General features: G+C 41.7%; 1 protein-coding gene across 2 annotated transcripts in view; it reads left to right on the top strand.

Moving 5' to 3' along the window:
• SYNPR (synaptoporin) overlaps positions 1-20,040 on the top strand; it is a 343,208-nt gene that overhangs the window by 194,552 nt on the left and 128,616 nt on the right. Inside the window, exon 1 of one of the 2 annotated variants that reach the window (XM_082265410.1) lies at positions 7,082-7,476. The exons of the other annotated variant lie outside the window; for it this stretch is intronic. Within the exon in view, the coding sequence (XP_082121536.1) occupies positions 7,453-7,476 (24 nt within the window). The 5' untranslated portion in view covers positions 7,082-7,452. Of the gene's footprint in view, positions 1-7,081; positions 7,477-20,040 lie in introns of those variants that run through there. 2 annotated transcript variants of the gene reach the window in all.

The raw sequence follows: 20,040 nt of genomic DNA on the forward strand, positions 1-20,040 counted from the left end.
ATGCAGCCTCATTAGTGTCTATCAGTGCAGTTTATCAGTACCCACCATTGGCAACTCATTAGTGGCCATCAGAGCAGCATATTAGTGCCCAACAGTGTAGCATATTAGCAACCATCAGTGCAGCATATCAGAGCATATCAGTACCCATCAGTGCAGCCTCAGTTCTTTTAAGATATTTGGACTTGTGTTTGTTGCCACTGATTGTAATCATAGGATTATTTCACTTATTTGTATAATAAATAGGAAGTCCAGAGTCATTATACAAATAAGTGAAATAATCAGTGGCAGCAAACACAAGTCCAAATTTTTTGCTGCCCCCCCTACAAAGTGCTGCCCTAGGCCTGGGCCTTGTTGGCCTAGGCCAAGATACAGCACTGGTTTTACCAAACTAAATGTAATTTACTGAAGGTTTACATCTACTTTATGCAAATGATTAAAAGGTACAGCTTGTTGATATCACTGCCCCTTTAACTGCACAGAACATTTTTTTTTTTCAAAGCTTACAAGACTCGTCAGTTCGGCATGCAAATTATGACTGTGTTCAAAGGCTTTGATTGGCAGCTCTGAAGTCTCAGATCCCAGATGTACATAAAGGTCTAGCTTGGGAAATATCCAGTAAACTCAATCATGCAGATCCTAAATTACACATATTAGCAAAGTGTAAGAGAAATCTGGCATCACACAATAATAGGAAACCACTGCGTGCTGAGAGTAAATTTATTTCACCCACATTTTACATTTATTCAGATCATAGTGATCAGGATCAAGTCCTGATCTTTTAAAATCTTGTTGGTAAACTATATCTAAACCCAGAAGCAAAAAATGTATATATTGAAACTTATCAGTTTTTAGATGTGGTAGCTGCATTCGTTTTCTTTTAAGACTTTTTTACCCTTTATTTTCACCTGGTGGTCTGGCTAATAAATCTGTTGGTTTTCAACTTCCTTTAACCACTTACCGACCGCCCAGCGACTATTTACGTTGGTCGATTGACGCTAAATACCAGAGTTATGGCAGCAAATAGCTGCCATAACCCCGGTATTTTTTTAAATGGCAGGCGGTTGGCTTTCAGATAAGGGTGGTCCCAGCGGCAGATTCGCCGCTGGATCACCCTTATGACGTAGCGGAAGAGGTGCCCCCCCCTCCCGCCGTGTCCCGTCTCCTCACAGACAGGAAGTCGAGTCAGGGCAAGATGGCCCTCACTCGACTCTATGGTCTTGGAGGACCAGAGCGACGTCAAACGTCGTTGCCTAGCAACCGGTTTAAAGGGCTGATTTTTTTTTCAGCAATTTATTTTTTTCTTTTTTAGTGTAGTTGTGAGGTCTGCGGTCTTTTTGACCCCAGATCTCACTATAAAGAGGTCCTGTCATGCCTATTTCTATTACGAGGGATGTTTACATTCCTTGTAATAGGAATAAAAATTATCAAAAATGTTTTTTTTTTCAAAAAACTGTGTAAAAATAAAAAATAATAAATAAAATAAATAGGAGAAAAAAAAAATTAAAGCGCCCTGTCCCCGTTAGCTCGTGCGCAGAAGCGAACGCATACGCAAGTCCCGCCCACATATGTAAACAGTATTCAAGCCAAGCATGTGAGGTATCACCGCGATCGTTAGAGCGAGAGCAATAAATTGAGCCCTAGACCTCCTCCTCTGTAACTCTAAGCTGGTAACCTGTAGACATTTTTAATGTGTCGCCTATTGGGATTTTTAGGTAGCAATGTATGTCACCATTCCGTCAGCGTGCGCAATTTTGAAGCATGACATGTTGGGTATCTATTTACTAGGCATAACATTATCTTTCACATTATGGAAAAAAATTGGGCTAACTTTACTGTTTTCTTATTTTTTCATTTAAAAAAATTAAATTTTTTCCAAAAAAAACTGCGTTTGGAAGACCGCTGCGCAAATACGGTGTAATAAAAAATATTGCAACAATCTCTATTTTATTCTCTAGGGTCTCTGCTAAAAAAAATGTAATGTAAGTAGTTTTCTAGCAAAAAGTAAATGATTTTAGCTTGTAAACACGGGGTGTCAAAAATGGGCCCGGTCTTAAAGTGGTTAACCACTTGCCAACCAGCCGCCGCAGTTACACTGCAGCAGGTGGGCAGGTTCCTGAGAATCGCCGTACCTGTACGGCGGTTAGCGGGAGTGATCCTGGGGGGCATGCGCGCGCCTGCCCACTCGCCAGTGGGGGAGCCGATCCACCCGCGATTGCTCCCGGTGAAGAGAGAACGGCACAGTGTCGGCCCGTCCATCAGGGGCGCAGGGGCGCCGCCCCCTATCCATGCATCTGGCCCCCTAATCTACATGCAGGGCGCCAGATGCTTGGATTCCAATGGGGGATTTTTATTATAACTGAGCCCACCCAGTTGTGTGACAATAGCAAATAATTATTCGCTATTGCCACACTGATTCTCCTCCCGGCCAATCAGGAAGCAGGTCCTGAGGTCTGTTTCTTTCCCCATTGGCCAAAAGGAGAAGGCATCCTATTGGCCAAGAAGGAGGGAGGAGACGGCCGCCAAGAGGGAACATGGAGACTGAGGGGGAAGCCACCGCCGCCGCCTGCCAGTCCCGCGGAGCAAGGTATGTAAACTGGCACAGGGGGGATAAGGTGGTGTGGGTTAAAGTGATTGTGGGGGGGGGGTCCGTCTGCTGCCTGACACCCCCCCCCCCAGACTGATGGAGCACCAGCCGCCACTGGAACAGCGGTCTGCTGTTGTAAACACAGCACACCGTTGTTCTCTCAGGAATCAGTGCAGAGCTCCTGTGTTCCTCCTATTTAGGAACACAGGTCTCTGTATTGATTTCACAAGCTCAACGCAGCCCAAGCACAGTTAGAAAACACCCCCTAGGCTTACATTTAACCCTTTGATCTCCCCTGGGTTAACCCCTTCCCTGTCAGTGTCATTAGTACAGTAACAGTGCATATTTTTAGCACTGATTTCTGTAGTAATGTCACTGGTCCCCCCAAAAATGTCAGTTAGGGGTCCGATCTGTCCACCGCAATGTCGATGTCTCACTAAAAATTGCAGATCACCGCCATTACTAGTAAAAAAATAAAAATAAATAAAAATGACATAAATCTTTCCCCTAGTTTGTAGACACAATAACTTTTGCGCAAACCAATCAAAATATGCTTATTGGGGATTTTTTTAACCAAAAATATGTAGCAGAATACAAATTAGACTAAACTAATGAAAACATTGGATTTTTAAATATTTCTAAAAATATATATTTTTTACATGAAACTTAGCAGTCACATAACTGACTGAGAGTGATGTTATTGCTCTCCATAATGTCTAACACCGGCCAACACTAGAGATTATAGTGCCAGCTGCAACATAGGCATGAGCAGTCTGGGAATGCTGGCAAGGTGAATATTAGTCGTTTGGTGGGGACCCTCTGCAAAAAGACTGTCACTTAACCCTGAATGAACAGGGTGACAGTGTCTCTTTAATTCACATATATGAAGAGTATAACAGAAGAAGCTGGAACACAAAGTTGGGCAGGATCACCCAAAACTCCAAGGTGGCCAGGAGTAGAGTGCGGAATGATGCCAGGGAGATCTCACTGTTGAAGTACTCAAGAAATATAAGAAGTCAAAGACATTAACTTACATTACTCTCCCTATAATTAAAACATCACATTTTGGGTGAATTGACCCTTTAATGATTTGGGAAGGGGGGGTCTAAAGACATTAGACCGAGTGTCTTAAAACAGGGAAGAGACAAGTTATCAGCCAAGTGAGAGGATAAGTGCTGGACAGTGTGACCACACAAGTTGAGAGAGTTGGCCCTTCTCTTAGACTCCAATAATGGGTGTTCATTCTTCTTCAAGATATAGGTTGGGAAGGATATGGTCACTGAAAAAAAAAAAGAATACTATGAAGAAGAGCATACACTCAAACTGAGAGATGGTGAATGCTATTAAGCATTGTTACAAGTTTACACTTGCTTTAAATGTGGTATTGGAATGCCATTCACAGCACCTGTCACTAAATAAAATGATAAGCCTACAGTCCTGTTCACACATTTTGCATTTGCTTTGCATTGCTTTGCTTCAAAAGTTACACTCTATATTGCTTCCTTGGTGCTTTAAAGCATCTCCCAAGCTTTAGAAGTCTATGACAATGGTCGCCTACAGCACCTGCAGCTTTTGAGAGGCTTTTGTACAGAGTTAGCATTACTTTGTTTTGGAAGTACTGTAGCAATGAGATATCTCAGAATGTACTGGGGAAACCAATAAGCAAAAGACGTCATCTGCAGTCACTTCTGGTTGATGTGTACTTATCTTTACATATTAGTGTCTAGTGCAGACATCACATCTGGTGTGCAGTGCGGAGCCACTAGCAGATGGCACACGTGGTGTACAACATGGAAACTCTATAGTGGAAGGTGAACAGGACTAGAGAGTGAGGACTGAGTGGTGGAGGAAGAGCAGAGCTGTGGGACTGGAGCAGGAGAAACAAGCAGATGTCACACCACGTGGTGACACAGGAGCAGTATACCAGGAGGTGAACAGGAACCAGAGAGACAGGAGGATCTGAAAACCAGAGTATAAGCAAAGCTGGGGGCTACTACTGAGTGGGGAATGAGTTGCTACTGATCAGGGAATCAGTAGAGCTGGGGGTTACTACTGAGTAGAGGATCAGCAGAGCTGGGTGTCACAAACCTTGCAGCTGAACCTGGCATGCAGAGGGAGAGCTCTCGTAAAGCCCTGGCTTGGGGACCACTGATGTGGTGACAGTGGTCGCAAGAATGCCGTGAGGTATGAATGCCTGTGTAATCTTCTGCTTAACTTAGTGATGTGTAGCAGGTGCGTCATCAGTGTTGGCCAGATAGCTGGAACAGTAGATGATAGCAGATGAACAGCAGACCCTGGGCTGGTAGTCAGCAGGTATTGGTAGGCAGCGGCTGGTAGCAGGTGCAGGAAGACTGGTGGCCCACAATAGAAGAAGCTCCAGCGGGAGCTAGGCAGCTGCAGGCAGGGCAGATGAACAACTGAATACAAGGTCAGACAAGCCAGGTTGGCAACAGATGGTCAGATGCAGGCATAGACGGCAGGCAAGGAATCGTCAGGGTACAGGTCGAGGTTGACAAGACGAGATTAGGCAGATAAGCAGAAGGCAGAGCAAAGTCCAGAGACAAACCAAGGTCAGGTCAGGTAGCGTTCAAGCAAAGTCAGGAGCAAGCTGGGTCAAACACAGAAGTCAGCAGAATCAGATACAGAAACACAGATACAGCTGCAGATCAGACAGCAATGGACTAGTGCAGCTGCTGAACTTAAAGTATGCAGAGCACTTAGTGCCAGTGTTAATGGCATATGCATGCAGCTGAGCACAGTAAAATGGGCACCCGCAGGCCCACGCTTGCACATTTGTGTGCGCCTCAGACCTTCAGCTGCGCTATGGCCAGCATGCTCCTGACACTGAGAATTACTACTGAGCAGGGGATCAGCAGAGCTGGGGGTTACTACTGAGCGAGGGATCAACAGAGCTGGGGGTTACTACTGAGCAGGGAATTTGCAGATCTGGGGGTTACTACTAAGCCTGGGTTCAGTAAAGCTAGCGGTTACTACTGAGAGGGGGATCAGCAGAGCTTTGGGGTACTTCTGATGGGGGTATCAGCAAAGCTGGGATACTACTGACTGGGGCATCAGCAGACCGGAGGGTACTCCTGAGCAGGGGATCTGCTAAATGAGGGTACTAATAAGCTAGGGATCTGCTGAACGAGGGTACTAATGAGTTGGGGATCTGCTGAACGAGGGTACTAATGAGATGGGGATCTGCTGAATAGGGGTACTAAGGAACTGGGGATCTGCTGAATAGGAGGTACTAATGAGCTGGGGTTCTACTGGGCCCCTTTAAAAAAATAGAAAATCAACACATGCAGGGCATTTGCCACGCTTCATTAAAGGTTTAAAAAAGCATCACAGAAGCATCCCAGAAGCATCAAAAACATATCACAAAAGCATGTTACAGCGGTAGGCAAATGTAAAGGAATGTTCTTTATCTAATAATATCACCCTACCATTCCAATAAACCTGAGATGTATTTCCTAAAGAAAGTTGGGCCAAGCCAGTCAATAGACTGAGTATTATAAATGCCCTATACCAGAGCCCACACAAAGCCCAGTGCCATCAGTACAATTCATGAAAAAGATTATTGAAGTATAACTAATGCCATAGGCTTCAAATTTGCAGGAACAAATCAATTCAGGCTAAAATTAAATCCATCCAGTATAGCTTGCTCATCTTTACCTGCAAACATCTTTTGTTTTGTTCAGCAAATTTGCTTGGATCGGCGATACACATGACAATTTCAACTAGTGGACTGAGGGTGTTAGCGCATGCCTCTCTTATTAGACTGACTTCTTCATAAGAGCAGCTTGTGCCATCCTCAAGTCTCCCATTGCAGAATTCCTTAGGTCATCCAAGTGACTCTCTTATGTGTATGAACACACCTTTGTTGTTGATCTCATTTGAACTCCACCTGCCTTGACCTTGCTTTGATCCTAGTCTACATATTTGTACCTTACTTTATTTTTGAAGCTCACCTCTGGTTTCCCATGGCAATCACTACTGGCTTCTTCTCCATCTATGCTTCTGTGTTTCAGCACCACCTTTTTTCAGCTGGCTTTGACCTTTGCTAGTTCACTGACTACCCTGGCATAAATACTTTGTCCCATCAACCCATGGTTTGCTGGTCCACCCATCATCTATAACCTCTCGGGTGGGGCCACTCTACCCAGTCTTTAAACCCCACTACACTTTGCAGGGGCATTCAAATACATGATTGTGCACAGAAAGATGCCTGCTAGCGGTGAAGAACGGTGAAGAACAGTGCAGCTGAGACAGTGCCCATATTTAACAATTTCTATTTGAGAGATGTATTTCAGAATAATTCAGCGGTAACTACATTACCATAATTTAAAGTGATTTCTTTTAATCATTTCATAAACTGTAACTAGAAAATCCAATCCAGCTCATTGGAAGAAAAGTTCTTTCTTTACAGCATGATGCCGAAGCCACCCAGTAAATGTCTCCTCCTCTTCGGATGTATTAGTGAATCTATACATAGAGAATTCAGTTCTTGGCTTGTGCTATGAACCTGGAGTACAGCTAAGCTTTCATAGGCAAAAGAGGTTTTCTGCAGCAAGTTTAAGTATCTCACAGATCTCACAGCCTTACAAAGGGCTTTGCACAGTAATCTCTAATGTTATGACAATTCTTGCCAAGAGGAGAGCGGGGATTTTTTTTTCTTGGTTGGTCTAACGTCTCACTTTCTCGACATCAATTACACTCTGCTTCCCTTGATTTACTGTACTTTATGCAAAGGACAGGCAAGCGCATCTTTCTGCAAGAGAGCTTTTTGGAAACATTGCTTGTTTTAGCATGCAACAACCTTTGCCTAATTTCCAGAGGAAAGAGTCGGAATATAAATTTCTTTGTAAATGTGTATGGTGATATTTGCTCCGGTAAGTGATATCATAGCACTGAAACTGGCTTTGCTTTTATTTTTTTAAGCTACTATGTTTTATATTATAGTTATGCTTCTTTTGTATTGCTTTTTTTTTTTTTAATATTTTTTATAATTTTATATTTTATATATATTATATTATATTGTATTATATTATATCATATTTAATATTATATATTATATATAATATATTATATTATAATTTTTATATACATTGTAATCATATTTTGAAAAGTGATATAGTATGTATCATAATATATAAAATATTATATAATATATTATGAAAAAATACAAATGTGTGCTATGATATTAAAGAGCCTGTTGCTGAAGAATGTTTTAAGCAATGCAAGATTGTGTTTGCAGCTTTCTATAATAATATTCATCCAAATGACTTGCAGCGCTTGCATATAGTCATTTTTTTTTTTTTTTATTTATTAGACAAAAGTGGAAAAAGCAACAAGGATTTAAAAAAATGTCATCACCGATAGCAACCAATTGGAATTCTTCTTTCACCAATTAGAAAAACGAGATACTTGACTATTGATTGGCTGCTTTGGGTTTTTGCACTCTGCTTGAATTTTTACATTAGTAACTTGCATGGTAATATATTATTATTTACCTGAATTACTTTGTACTTTAAGTGTTATATAATTAGTATAAAGTGCAATGATACAAATGAACCAATCACATTCAGCTTTCAATGGCTCAGAACAACTAGAGCAATGAAAGACAATTGTTGATTGGCTGTAAAGGAATACGACTTTTTTGCTCCTTGTCTTGGGTAAGCCTGAAATTTTAATTATGGATTGGTAGCCCAAATAGATAGTTAATAAAACCAGGATTACAAAAGAAGATTCAGTAGCAGTTGTATATTTTTCATACATCTGCTATATTTAATTAGTGTCCAATTTCTTCATTTTTGCCTTATAGTTTATAACTAGAACATGTCGAGTTGAATTTCCTTGGACTGTGGGGGGATTCCTTCAGAGATTGCTTTGAAGCTTTGTCTAAAAATAATCTAATTCTTTAATCCTTTGTGACAAAATGAGAGTAAACCCTTGTGCTTTGTATAAGATTCTTGGACATTTATTATATGGAATACATAAATAATTGAAACTATAATTTAGTATTATTGTCATAGCCTTTTAGTTCTGATCCCATGAATTCTTTATACATGATATTGATTGTAACAATATATGAGAACTATTCTGCTAGGATTTGTTTAAAGTTATTTTATTTATTAAGATTTAATAATATATTAAGGTCAGAGACTGACACTCCAATATACTCCATTCAAAAATGAAGCTGTGAGGTTAATCAGTACACTTCAGGTGGTACTTTCCCAGTAACCTTGTGAAGTGATCTGTGAATCCTTGCTGCATGGGAATAGAGGGATTACATATTAAGACAAACTGAATGGACAGTCTTCTTTTTAGCACCTTTGTATGTTTATAATGCTACCACTGCACAAACTGTAGTTGAAATTAGTGATTTAGGCAATCCTCTATGTAAATCCCTGACTGTACAGAGGGGAGTCTTTGATCTATGCTCAGGCACTGCAAATAATTCTAAACTGTGGTGGCTACACTGAACTCATTGTTGTATTGTACCAATCATCTGGGTTCTAACATAAATATTCCGATGAATGATGCATGTCATACCTTTTGTTTATAGGGGGCAAATTTCTTTAGCAATGTTGTGGAGAGATCAGTAAATTGTGCTAATCTATAAAATGACCCCACAAGCTGCCTTTATTTAGGTAAAGGTAATGTTTCTGGAGAGCAACATGGAGTTGCTTGACTGTCATAATTACCCTCTGCTTTCAGTACATTGAGTGGGCAACAAGATAAAATTAGGTGTACACCAAAATTCATCTATGTTGACTAAGCTCTAACTAAAGGTGGAAGGTATCAGCAGGAGAGCAGATTCAACAGGGAAAACATGGAGGTGGATCTAGTAAAACTGGAGAGCGCAAAATCTGGTGTACCTGTGCATTGTAGCCAATCGGCTTCAGCTTGTTCAATTAAGCTTTGACAAAAAAAAAAAAATGAATGCTGATTGGTTTCTATGCAGAGCTGCACCAGATTTTGCACTCTCAGTTTTAGTAACTCAGCCGCCATGTATCATGGACAATGAAGTTGATTGGAAAAAATAGATCAGTAATGTGTAGTTTGTTGGCAAAGTCCATCTGGTAGATCAATAGCTCACTTGCATTTAACTATCATGGTGTGGAACATATACGTTTGGTGAAGAGAAACTAAACTTGTACACGGATAAAGTGAGCACTCAACTACAACCAAGGAAGCTGACCACCAAAGAAAACATAGTCGATGGTTGTCTGCCCCACTTGATTGGAATTGAGGGCTATGTTTACATGTACAGTATCTCACAAAAGTGAGTACACCCCTCACGTTTTTGTAAATATTTTATTATATCTTTTCACGTGACAACACTGAAGAAATTACACTTTGCTACAATGTAAAGTAGTGAGTGTACAGCTTGTATAACTTTACTTTGTGTAAATTTGCTGTCCCCTTGCTGTCACCTCAAAAAAACGCAACACCCAGCCATTAATGTCTCAACCGCTGGCAACAAAAGTGAGTACACCCCTAAGTTAAAATATCCAAATTGGGCCCAATTAGCCATTTTCACTCCTCTGTCATGTGTCTCCTTAGTGTTACAAGATCTTAGGTGTGAATGGGGAGCAGGTGTGTTGAATTTGGTGTTATCGCTCTCACTCTCTGAGGATCTGAAAAAAAGAAGTGTTGCTCTACATAAAGATGGTCTAGGCTATAAGAAGATTGCAAAAACCCTGAAACTGAATGCAGCACGATGGCCAAGATCATACAACGGTTTAACAGGACAGGTTCCACTCAGAATAGGCCCCGCCATGGTTGACCAAAGAAATTAAGTGCACGTACTCAGCATCTTTTCCAGAGGTTGTCTTTGGAAATTAGATGTATACGTGCTGCCATCCGTTCTGCAAAGGTTGAAGGGGTGGGGGGGGTCAGCCTGTCAGTGCTCAGACCATATGCCAAACACTGCATAAAATTGGTCTTCATGGCTGTCGTCCCAGAAGGAAGCCTCTTCTAAATATGATGCACAAGAAAGACTGCAAACAGTTTGCTGAAGACAAGCAGACTAAAGACATGGATTACTGGAACCATGTCCTGTGGTCTGATGAGACCAAGATAAACTTTTTTGGTCCAGATGGTGTCAAGCGTGTGTGGTAGCAACCAGGTGAGGAGTGCAAAGACAAGTGTGTCCTGCCCACAGCCAAGCATGGTGGTGGGAGTGTCATGGTCTGGGGCTGCAAGAATGTTGCTGGCATTGGGAGCTACAGTTCATTGAAGGAACCATGAATGCCAACATGTACTGTGACTTACTGAAGCAGAACATGATCCCCTCCCTATGGAGATTGGGCCGCAGGGCAATATTCCAACATGATAAAGACCCCAAACACACCTCTAAGATAACCACTGCCATGCTAAAGAAGCTGAGGGTAAATGTGATGGACTGGCCAAGCATGTCTCCAGACCTAAACCCTATTGAGCATCTGTGGAGCATCCTTAAAAGTAGGGCGGAAAAGCGCAAGGTCTCTAACATCCACCAGTTCCGTGATGTCGCCATGGATGAGTGGAAGAGGACTCCAGTGGCAACCTGTGAAGCTCTGGTGCACTCCATGCCCAAGAGGGTTAAGGCAGTGCTGGAAAATAATGGTGGCCACACAAAATATTGAAACTTTGGGCCCAATTTAGACATTTCCACTTAGGGGTGTACTCACTTTTGTTGCCAGCTGTTTAGACATTAATGGATATGTGTTGAGTTATTTTGAGGGGACAGCAAATTTACACTGTTATACAAGCTGTACACTCACTACTTTACATTGTAGCAAAGTGTAATTTCTTCAGTGTTGTCACATGAAAAGATATAATAAAATATTTACAAAAATGTGAGGGGCGTACTCACTTTTGTGAGATAGTATATACACATACCATGTCATTACTTTAACTCACTGACTGGGAACGAGTAAGCAAATAAGGACTTCTGACTCTTCTATAACTTTTCTGATTTGTGTAGATGCTCTGGTTTGGCGACTTATATAGTCCTGAAGCCAAACAGTGAGCATTAAAGCCAGGCAACAGTATTTTTGTAAAGAGATCAGACATGGCAACCCTCATGCCTCTCTCATGACAGGTTTGCTTTTAAGGGTTAGTTCACACAAAGCTTATTTTTAAGAATAAGGTCTAGTGTGGGGAACCGAGCCACGCCTTAGCTTAAAATATCTGTTGGGGACTTTAAGACTGAGATTTCCTTCCAGAGTTGCATGCTCTTTTCTAAGCCACCTTGGCTTCTGAATGTTTCTGTCTATCTTTGAGTATGCTGTAAGTGATAGGCTAGCTCTTCAAGAGAGTATAAATTCCAGCAACAGATGGTGGGATAGGTGAAGGTAATCAGTCTTCTATTGCAGAAAACATTTTATTTCATTTAAAAAACATTTTTTTATAATAGGACAGAGTTGCTTTAAGGCAATAGTAAACATTAAATGAAAGAGCTACCGGGATCATTGAATGTGTTGGGTGGACCCCGTTTGATCTAATCTCCCATTGGCTGCTTATTCCTCTAAGAGACTCCACTGCCAAGATTTAAATCAGAACTAAACCAAGGAAGCTGCTATCTTAGCCTCTGTTTGCTCTGCATTTGCATTTGCAACAAAATTAAAGCTTTACACTGATTGTATTATCTGTATCCACATATTGAATTATAGCACATAACCTGACACTTTGGTAATTTATCATTCATGCATGTTCCAACTGATATAATGAAACACTCATTTACTTTATTTATGGTGGAAGGGAAGTCTAATACCTAAATTCTCCCCTGCAATCAATAATGTTAGCAAAGTTCAGCCATACAGTATGTCTCAAAATGAAAAAAATCCAAGTTTTTCTATCTTTATTTTGCTTTATCCAGTGCCTGTCACATGACTTCAATCCCTCTCTCTTCTGAGTCTAAGAACATCCATTGGGTGGGGTTACTGAAAGCTAGTGACATCACTTCCAGGAAGTGACCCTGTTCCAGTATAGCCAGTGGGCGTATACAGGAGGAGCTAATCATATGTTCCTGATCAGCGCTCTCTCATCAATAAGAATGCATTGCGCTTATTCATGAGAAAATTAATAAAAAAAGACCCATTCACACAGGACACAGGAGGGCTGGGAGGTGCAGTGCACATATACAGTATAGCTGTGCAGGGCTCTGAATCATGACTACCATAGGAGAAGAGAGATGGACACAAGGGAAACTTTTAGTGTAGCTGGAAGTGGTCTGAGGTCTCAGCTCGTCTACAATAGTCACTATACAATATCTCCACATGATTCCACCTTATAGTGTGAGTGTAACGCATTACAAGAATAAAACTATACATGATTCCGCCTTGTAGAGTGAATGTAATGCATGACAAGCAGAAAACTTCACGATTCTCCCTTGTTGTGTGAGTGTAAGGCATGACAAGCAGAAAACTTCACAATTCCACCTTGTAGTGTGAGTGTAAGGCATGACAAGCAGAAAACTTCACAATTCCACCTTGTAGTGTGAGTGTAATGCATGACAAGCAGAAAACTTTACGATTTCGCCTTGTAGTATGAGTGTAAACTATGACAAGCAGAAAACTTTACGATTCCGCCTTGTAGTGTGAGTGTAACGCATGACAAGCAGAAAACTTCACAATTCCACCTTGTAGTGTGAGTGTAATGCATGACAAGCATAAAACTTTACGATTTCGCCTTGTAGTATGAGTGCAACGCATGACAAGCAGAAAACTTCACAATTCCACTTTGTAGTGTGAGTGTAATGCATGACAAGCAGAAAACTTTACGATTCCGCCTTGTAGTATGAGTGTAACCAGAGGCGTAACTAGAACCTTCAGGGCCCCGATGCAAGAAACCATGAAGGGCCCCCCAGACCCCTGGCCGGGGCCCTTCCCTTCAAGCCCGGGGCTCTTCCCACTAATCCTGGGGCTCTTTACTCTCATTGCATGGCCTTTTATTATGGTCCCGCATCAGGATCCTTTCACAAGTTCTGCAGTGGGCCCCCTTCCTGCAATCTTGGGGCCTCCCCACAGTGGTGAAATGCCAGGGCCCGGTCGCAAGTGTGACCTTTGAGATCCTAGAGGTTCACCCACTGTTTTGCTACCGGGCCCCCTGGAGCATGGGGCCCGGTAGCGATTGCAACCCCTGCAACCCCTGTAGTTACGCCCCTGAGTGTAACCCATGACAAGCAGAAAACTTTACGATTCTGCCTTGTAGTATGAGTGTAACCCATGACAAGCAGAAAACTTAACACGATTCCACCTTTTAGTGTGAGTGTAAAGCATGACAAGCAGAAAACTTCACAATTCCACCTTGTATTGTGAGTGTAATGCATGACAAGCAGAAAACTTTACGATTCTGCCTTGTAGTATGAGTGTAACCCATGACAAGCAGAAAACTTCACAATTCCACCTTGTATTGTGAGTGTAGCGCATGACAAGCAGAAAACTTAACACGATTCCGCCTTGTAGTGTGAGTGTAAAGCATGACAAGCAGAAAACTCTACATGATCCAACTTTGTAGTGTGTAACACAAAGGTTGTAGTATTATGCACTGGATTCCTCCTTGTAATGTGTGTGTGTCATGCGTTGGTGTATACATTGCAGTGTGTATCATGTGTTGGGGTATACATTGCAGTGTGTATCATGTGTTGGTGTATACATTGCAGTGTGTATCATGTGTTGGTGTATACATTGCAGTGTGTATCATGTGTTGGTGTATACATTGCAGTGTGTATAATGTGTTGGTGTATACATTACAGTGTGTATAATGTGTCGGTGTATACATTGCAGTGTGTGTCATGTGTTGGTGTATACATTGCAGTGTGTATCATGTGTTGGTGTATACATTGCAGTGTGTATCATGTGTTGGTGTATACATTGCAGTGTGTGTCATGTGTTGGTGTATACATTGCAGTGTGTGTCATGTGTTGGTGTATACATTGCAGTGTGTGTCATGTGTTGGTGTATACATTGCAGTGTGTGTCATGTGTTGGTGTATACATTGCAGTGAGTATCATGTGTTGGTGTATACATTGCAGTGTGTATCATGTTTTGGTGTATACATTGCAGTGTGTGTCATGTGTTGGTGTATACATTGCAGTGTGTGTCATGTGTTGGTGTATACATTGCAGTGTGTGTCATGTGTTGGTGTATACATTGCAGTGTGTATCATGTGTTGGTGTATACATTGCAGTGTGTATCATGTGTTGGTGTATACATTGCAGTGTGTGTCATGTGTTGGTGTATACACTGCAGTGTGTGTCATGTGTCGGTGTATACATTGCAGTGTGTGTCATGTGTTGGTGTATACATTGCAGTGTGTGTCATGTGTTGGTGTATACATTGCAGTGTGTATCATGTGTTGGTGTATACATTGCAGTGTGTGTCATGTGTTGGTGTATACACTACAGTGAGCGATACAGCCTTAGAATAACTATTTCTCTTTCAGCTCTAAGCCAAAATGAGGCCTGGAAGAGAGGAGCTGCTGCACAGCCTGCAGAGGGCTGGGAGGGATAGGGATGGTGCTATGAAGGACAGGGGCAGGTTTACTGAAAGCTAGGCTGGACTTCTCACACAGAGACCGACAACCGTTTCGGGAAGTACCTGAGAGCTGCCAAATTCAGCTCAGCAGGCAAACCGTTGTCGGTGCTGAACAGGAAGCAGCTGATTGTCTGGCTCAGATTAGACTTTCTACGCTAGACAATCAACAAACCTGAAAATGAATAATATCAAATTGTAATATACTAATCATGGGCAAATTTTCAATTCTGACGGGAATTCCACTTTAATATTCATTGTATATATGTATTTTGTTTTCTCACTTCTTATTCTGGTCTAGGTCCCAAAGCCTGGAGGCTTTGCAGAGCTTTGGATAGTATAATAAGCCTCGATTCCTAGCCAACCATATACTGTATGAATACAGCGGCAAGGCAGCTCTTCTGCGCAGGAACACATACCTAGTACATGATCCGTCAATTCCCGGTTCAGGGTGTGAGCGCACGCCGCTGGTGGCCCACTGTTATTAGAGACAGTGGGTGCTTATTGGAGACTCGATGTTTGCCGGCACCCGCCGATGCTTCGGTACAGTAACAGTATGGCGGTCTGTCACTACAGAAGACAGGGATCCATGACTTCTCCTAGTACAAACTCCTCCCCACAGTAGTAAAGCACATGTTAGGCACACATTTAATCCTTGGATCACCTCTGATCCTAACCCCTTACCAGCCAGTATCATTAGTACAGTGACAATGCATATTTTTAGCACTGATCACTGTATTATTGGTCCCCAAAAAGTGTCAGTTAGAGACCCGACTGTCTGCCACAAAATCGCAGTCCCGCTATAAATCGCTGATCGCTGCCATTACTAGTAAAAAATAAATAAATAAAAATATTGCATAGTTTGAAGGCGCTATAACTTTTGCGCAATCCAATGAATATAATGAATATACACTTTTTGGAATTTATTTTACCAAAAATATGTAGCAGAATACATATTGGTCTAAGCTGGTGAAGAAATTTAGATTTTTACATTTTTTTATTGGAAATGTTTTGTAGCAGAAAGTAAAATATATTGTTTTTTTTTCTTCAAAATTGTCAATCTTTTTTTTCGTTTATAGTGCAAAAAATAAAAAAACGCAGAGGTGATCAAATACCACAAAACTAAAGCTCTATTTGTGGGGGGTGGGGGGGAGGGCGACATATATTTTGCTAAGGTACAACGTTGCACGATCATGCAATTGTCAGTTGAAGTAATGCATTGCAGTATTCCAAAAAATGGCCTGGTCATGAATGGGGGTAAAACTTCCAGAGCTGAAGTGGTTAATTAGGTTCAACCTCCCACTGGCCTGACTAATGCTTGATTTCTTTCACTCTCTCTCTGAAAAGGCTGACTGCTGACAGAAAACTAAAAAGACACATGTATTGCCTATTTGTTTTGGGGAACTCAATAGGGGGCACCCTGTTAGCCAGGAACTGATCTACGTTAGTGGCTTCTCATGTGAGCAGATGTTTTGTTTATTTTATGCAATGGACCTCTTGCACTGTCTGGTTCTACAAGGTAAACAGCTAATACTACCAGTTAAGTCTGTCCTCCTTACAATATATACTGTATATATACACACAGTACAAAAAATTTAGGAAAGTGTGAAAAAATGCTGTAAATTAGGAACGCTCTCAGATATAGAAGTGTTAATAGTTTTTTTGATTAATTACCAAAATGAGTAGAAAAAAAAGTAAATGAGCAGAAGAGAAATCCAAATAAAAGCAATATTTGGTGCGCTTGCCCTTTGCCTTCAAAACAGCATCAATTTTTATAGATAGGTTTGAAGGACCTTGGCCCGTAGGTTGTTCCAAACATCTTGGGGAAATAAGCACAGATCTTCTGTGGATGTAGGCTGCCTCAAATCCTTCTTTATTTTCATGTAATCCCAGACAGACTCAATAATGTTGAGATCAGGGCTCTGTGGGGGCCACTTCCATGACTCCTTCTTCTTCTTTACGCTGAAGATAGTTCTTAATGACATTGGCAGTTTGGGGTCGTTGTCCTGCTGTAGAATTAATTTGGAGCCAATCACATGCCTCCCTAATGATATGGGCTGATGAATAAGTATCTGCCTGTATTTCTTAGCATTGAAGACACAATGGATCAGGCAACGTTGAGGAACGTAAGCACAGTGGTCAGCCAAGGAAACGTAATGCAGCTAATTAAAGACAAATCATGCCTACTTCCCTTTGACATTGAAAGATGTTCAGCGGTGCCATCAAAATTTAACTGATGGAAACTATAAGGACCCAGGTGCACCCATCTACTGTCTGGAGAAGTCTGGCCAGAAGTGGTCTTCATGGAATAATTGCAGCCAAAAATCAATTTATTCTGCAGCAGGACAATGACCCCAAACATACAACCAATGTCATTAAGAACTATCTTTAGGGTAAAGAAGAACAAGAAGTCCTGGAAGTGATGGTTTGGGCCCCACTAAGGCCTGATCTCAACATCATTGTGTCTGTCTGGGATTACACGAAGAGACAGATGGATTTGACCCAGCCTACATCCACAGGAGATCTGTGATTAGTTCTCCAAGTTGGAAACAACCAGCCTGCTGAATTCTTTAAAAAAAACTGTGTGCAAGTGTGCCTAGAGGAATTTACATGAGGAGATGATCGGCGCGAGTACCAGCTTGACACCCCCATTGGTATGCCACTGCTGGCCGTATAATGTCAGAACGTGGATCATCCAACTGTAACAGCTTTAATTGTAATTGCCGGGCGCTCTGTGACACACACAGTCCTGCCTCCTAGCCCGGCTTCTTTGATAGACGTCACACGTCCTGGTTGGCCAGGTGTTCTGTCCATCAAAGAAGCCGGGCTAGGAGGCAGGACTGTGTGTGTCAGCGAGCGCCCGGCAATTACAATTAAAGCTGTTACAGTTGGATGATCCACGCTCTGACATTATCGAGTCTGTCAGAAGGCCGGCTTTCCTCTCCTCTCGCTCCCGGAGCTCGCCCTACATAATTTTCCACTCACAAAATGCGAGCAGGCGAGTGGAAAATTTGAGGGCTGCAGTAGTGGGTATCCATCTACAGTATTCAAGAATCCCCATACCGACACACCTATGGCTGTGGACTTCCAACTGTGGACAACCATAAAGTTGGCCATAAATGTTTTCAAATCTTGGCTTGTTCAGCAGGGACTTGCCAAGATTCTAACCATGAATGGGGAAACTCATTGTACCCAAGTCGATCCATCGATCGATTTGGGTACAACCAGCATGTCGGATTTCTAGAATGCGATTATTGCCAGCGGCTATAGCAACTAGCAATAATCATTGTGTTCTACCGGCAGAGTCAGCTGTCTGCATGCTCCCCGCCACTGGAGAAATTACCCCTTTAACACTGATGGACCCATCCTTGCAGGAAAAATAAATTACATCACCTATGGCCCACCTAACTCCCATCATGGCTGTATCATAAAATTGTGGACTTCCAACCTCTAAGGAAACACATTTCCTCTGAATTTAAATTGGGGCTTCCTTTAAAAACAGCAAACTCTTTAGGTGAACTAACTCCCAGTATACATGGCAGGTCATTGCTCGCTAATGAAACTCAATTTGTCCTAAGAGTATTTGGTTTGCAGCTATGTGTATTTTCTAACACTGTCCCAGAAACAGCTAGTATTGTCATTTTTTTGGGCTTCATTATCTCTTCATCATAGTCATTGCAGATATTTATCTAATTCGACTGACAAGAGAAACATGTATGGTTCAGTGATCTTTTTATTCTGCAAAAGGGCAAATCTTAAATAATGCTGTTTTGCCTAAATGCGCCCAGCCGTTTCTTTTCCTTCAAGTACAATGGGTGGGAAAAACCCCCTAAACATCTGTCTTCAAATATGCTCAGTGTGCAATACAATTAGAGTGAAGTTTGGCCTTATTTTGGCTTCTTTATTAGGGCAGAGCAAAGAGCAATGAACCTGCAAAGCCCAGTGCAACCCTTCCTGTTAAAATGGTATACAGTTTATAATATAGCAGACAAACTCACATACAGTGAGACAGAGTGAGATTGACAGCTATTTTGTCCATTTGTGAATAATCACACCAACTATTGTCACCCTCTCACCAAGCTGCTTGGCCATGGTCTTGTTGCCCATTCCAGCCTTGTGTAGGTCTACAATCTTGTCCCTGACATCCTTGGACAGCTCTTTGGTCTTGGCCGTGGTGGAGAGATTGGAATCTGATTGATTGCTTCTGTGGACAGGTGCCTTTTATACAGGTAACAAGCTGAAATTAGAAACACTCCCTTTAAAAGAGTGCTCCTAATCCCAGCTTGTTACCTGTATAGAAGACACCTGCTAGCCAGAAATCTAAAATGTAAATCAATTTATAACTTTTTAAAAATGTGTTTTTCTGGAATTGTTGTTGTTATTCCATCTCTCACTGTTAAAATAAACCTACCATTAAAATTATAGATTGATCATTTCTTTGTCAGTGGGCAAACGTACAAAATTAGCAGGGGATCAAATACTTTTTTCCCTCACTGTATCTAAATTTAAAATTCTTGCTCTGCTGCATGATGACTGTGGCTATTTCCTCTTAGTTGGTCTAAACCAGGGGTGTCCAAACTTTCTAAACAAAAGACTGGTTTATGTTCTTCAGACTTTAGGGTGGCCAGATTGTGACCAGTGAAGGTAGAAAATGTCCCAGCATCAGTGAGAGTAAAGCCTCGTAAACACTACTGTTTTTTTCGTTCAACCCGTTGGGTTGAGCGAAAAGAAACTGACAGCTCAGATTGGTGCTGCTGTACTAACAATCAGATGTTAGTACAGTGATCTCCCCTACTGTGCTATTGTGTTCTAACAGGGGGAGGACCCCCACCAGAAAACTCTGGTCAGTGCTCCCAACCTGTGGCTCAGAGCGCTGATAGGGAGTCGGTCGGCAGATCTTTTCTGGTTATGACCTTATCACAGAAGACAGCG

The sequence above is a fragment of the Pelophylax lessonae genome (genome assembly GCF_965119305.1).
Source record: "Pelophylax lessonae genome assembly, chromosome: 8".
In the NCBI taxonomy this organism is placed as follows: domain Eukaryota; kingdom Metazoa; phylum Chordata; class Amphibia; order Anura; family Ranidae; genus Pelophylax; species Pelophylax lessonae.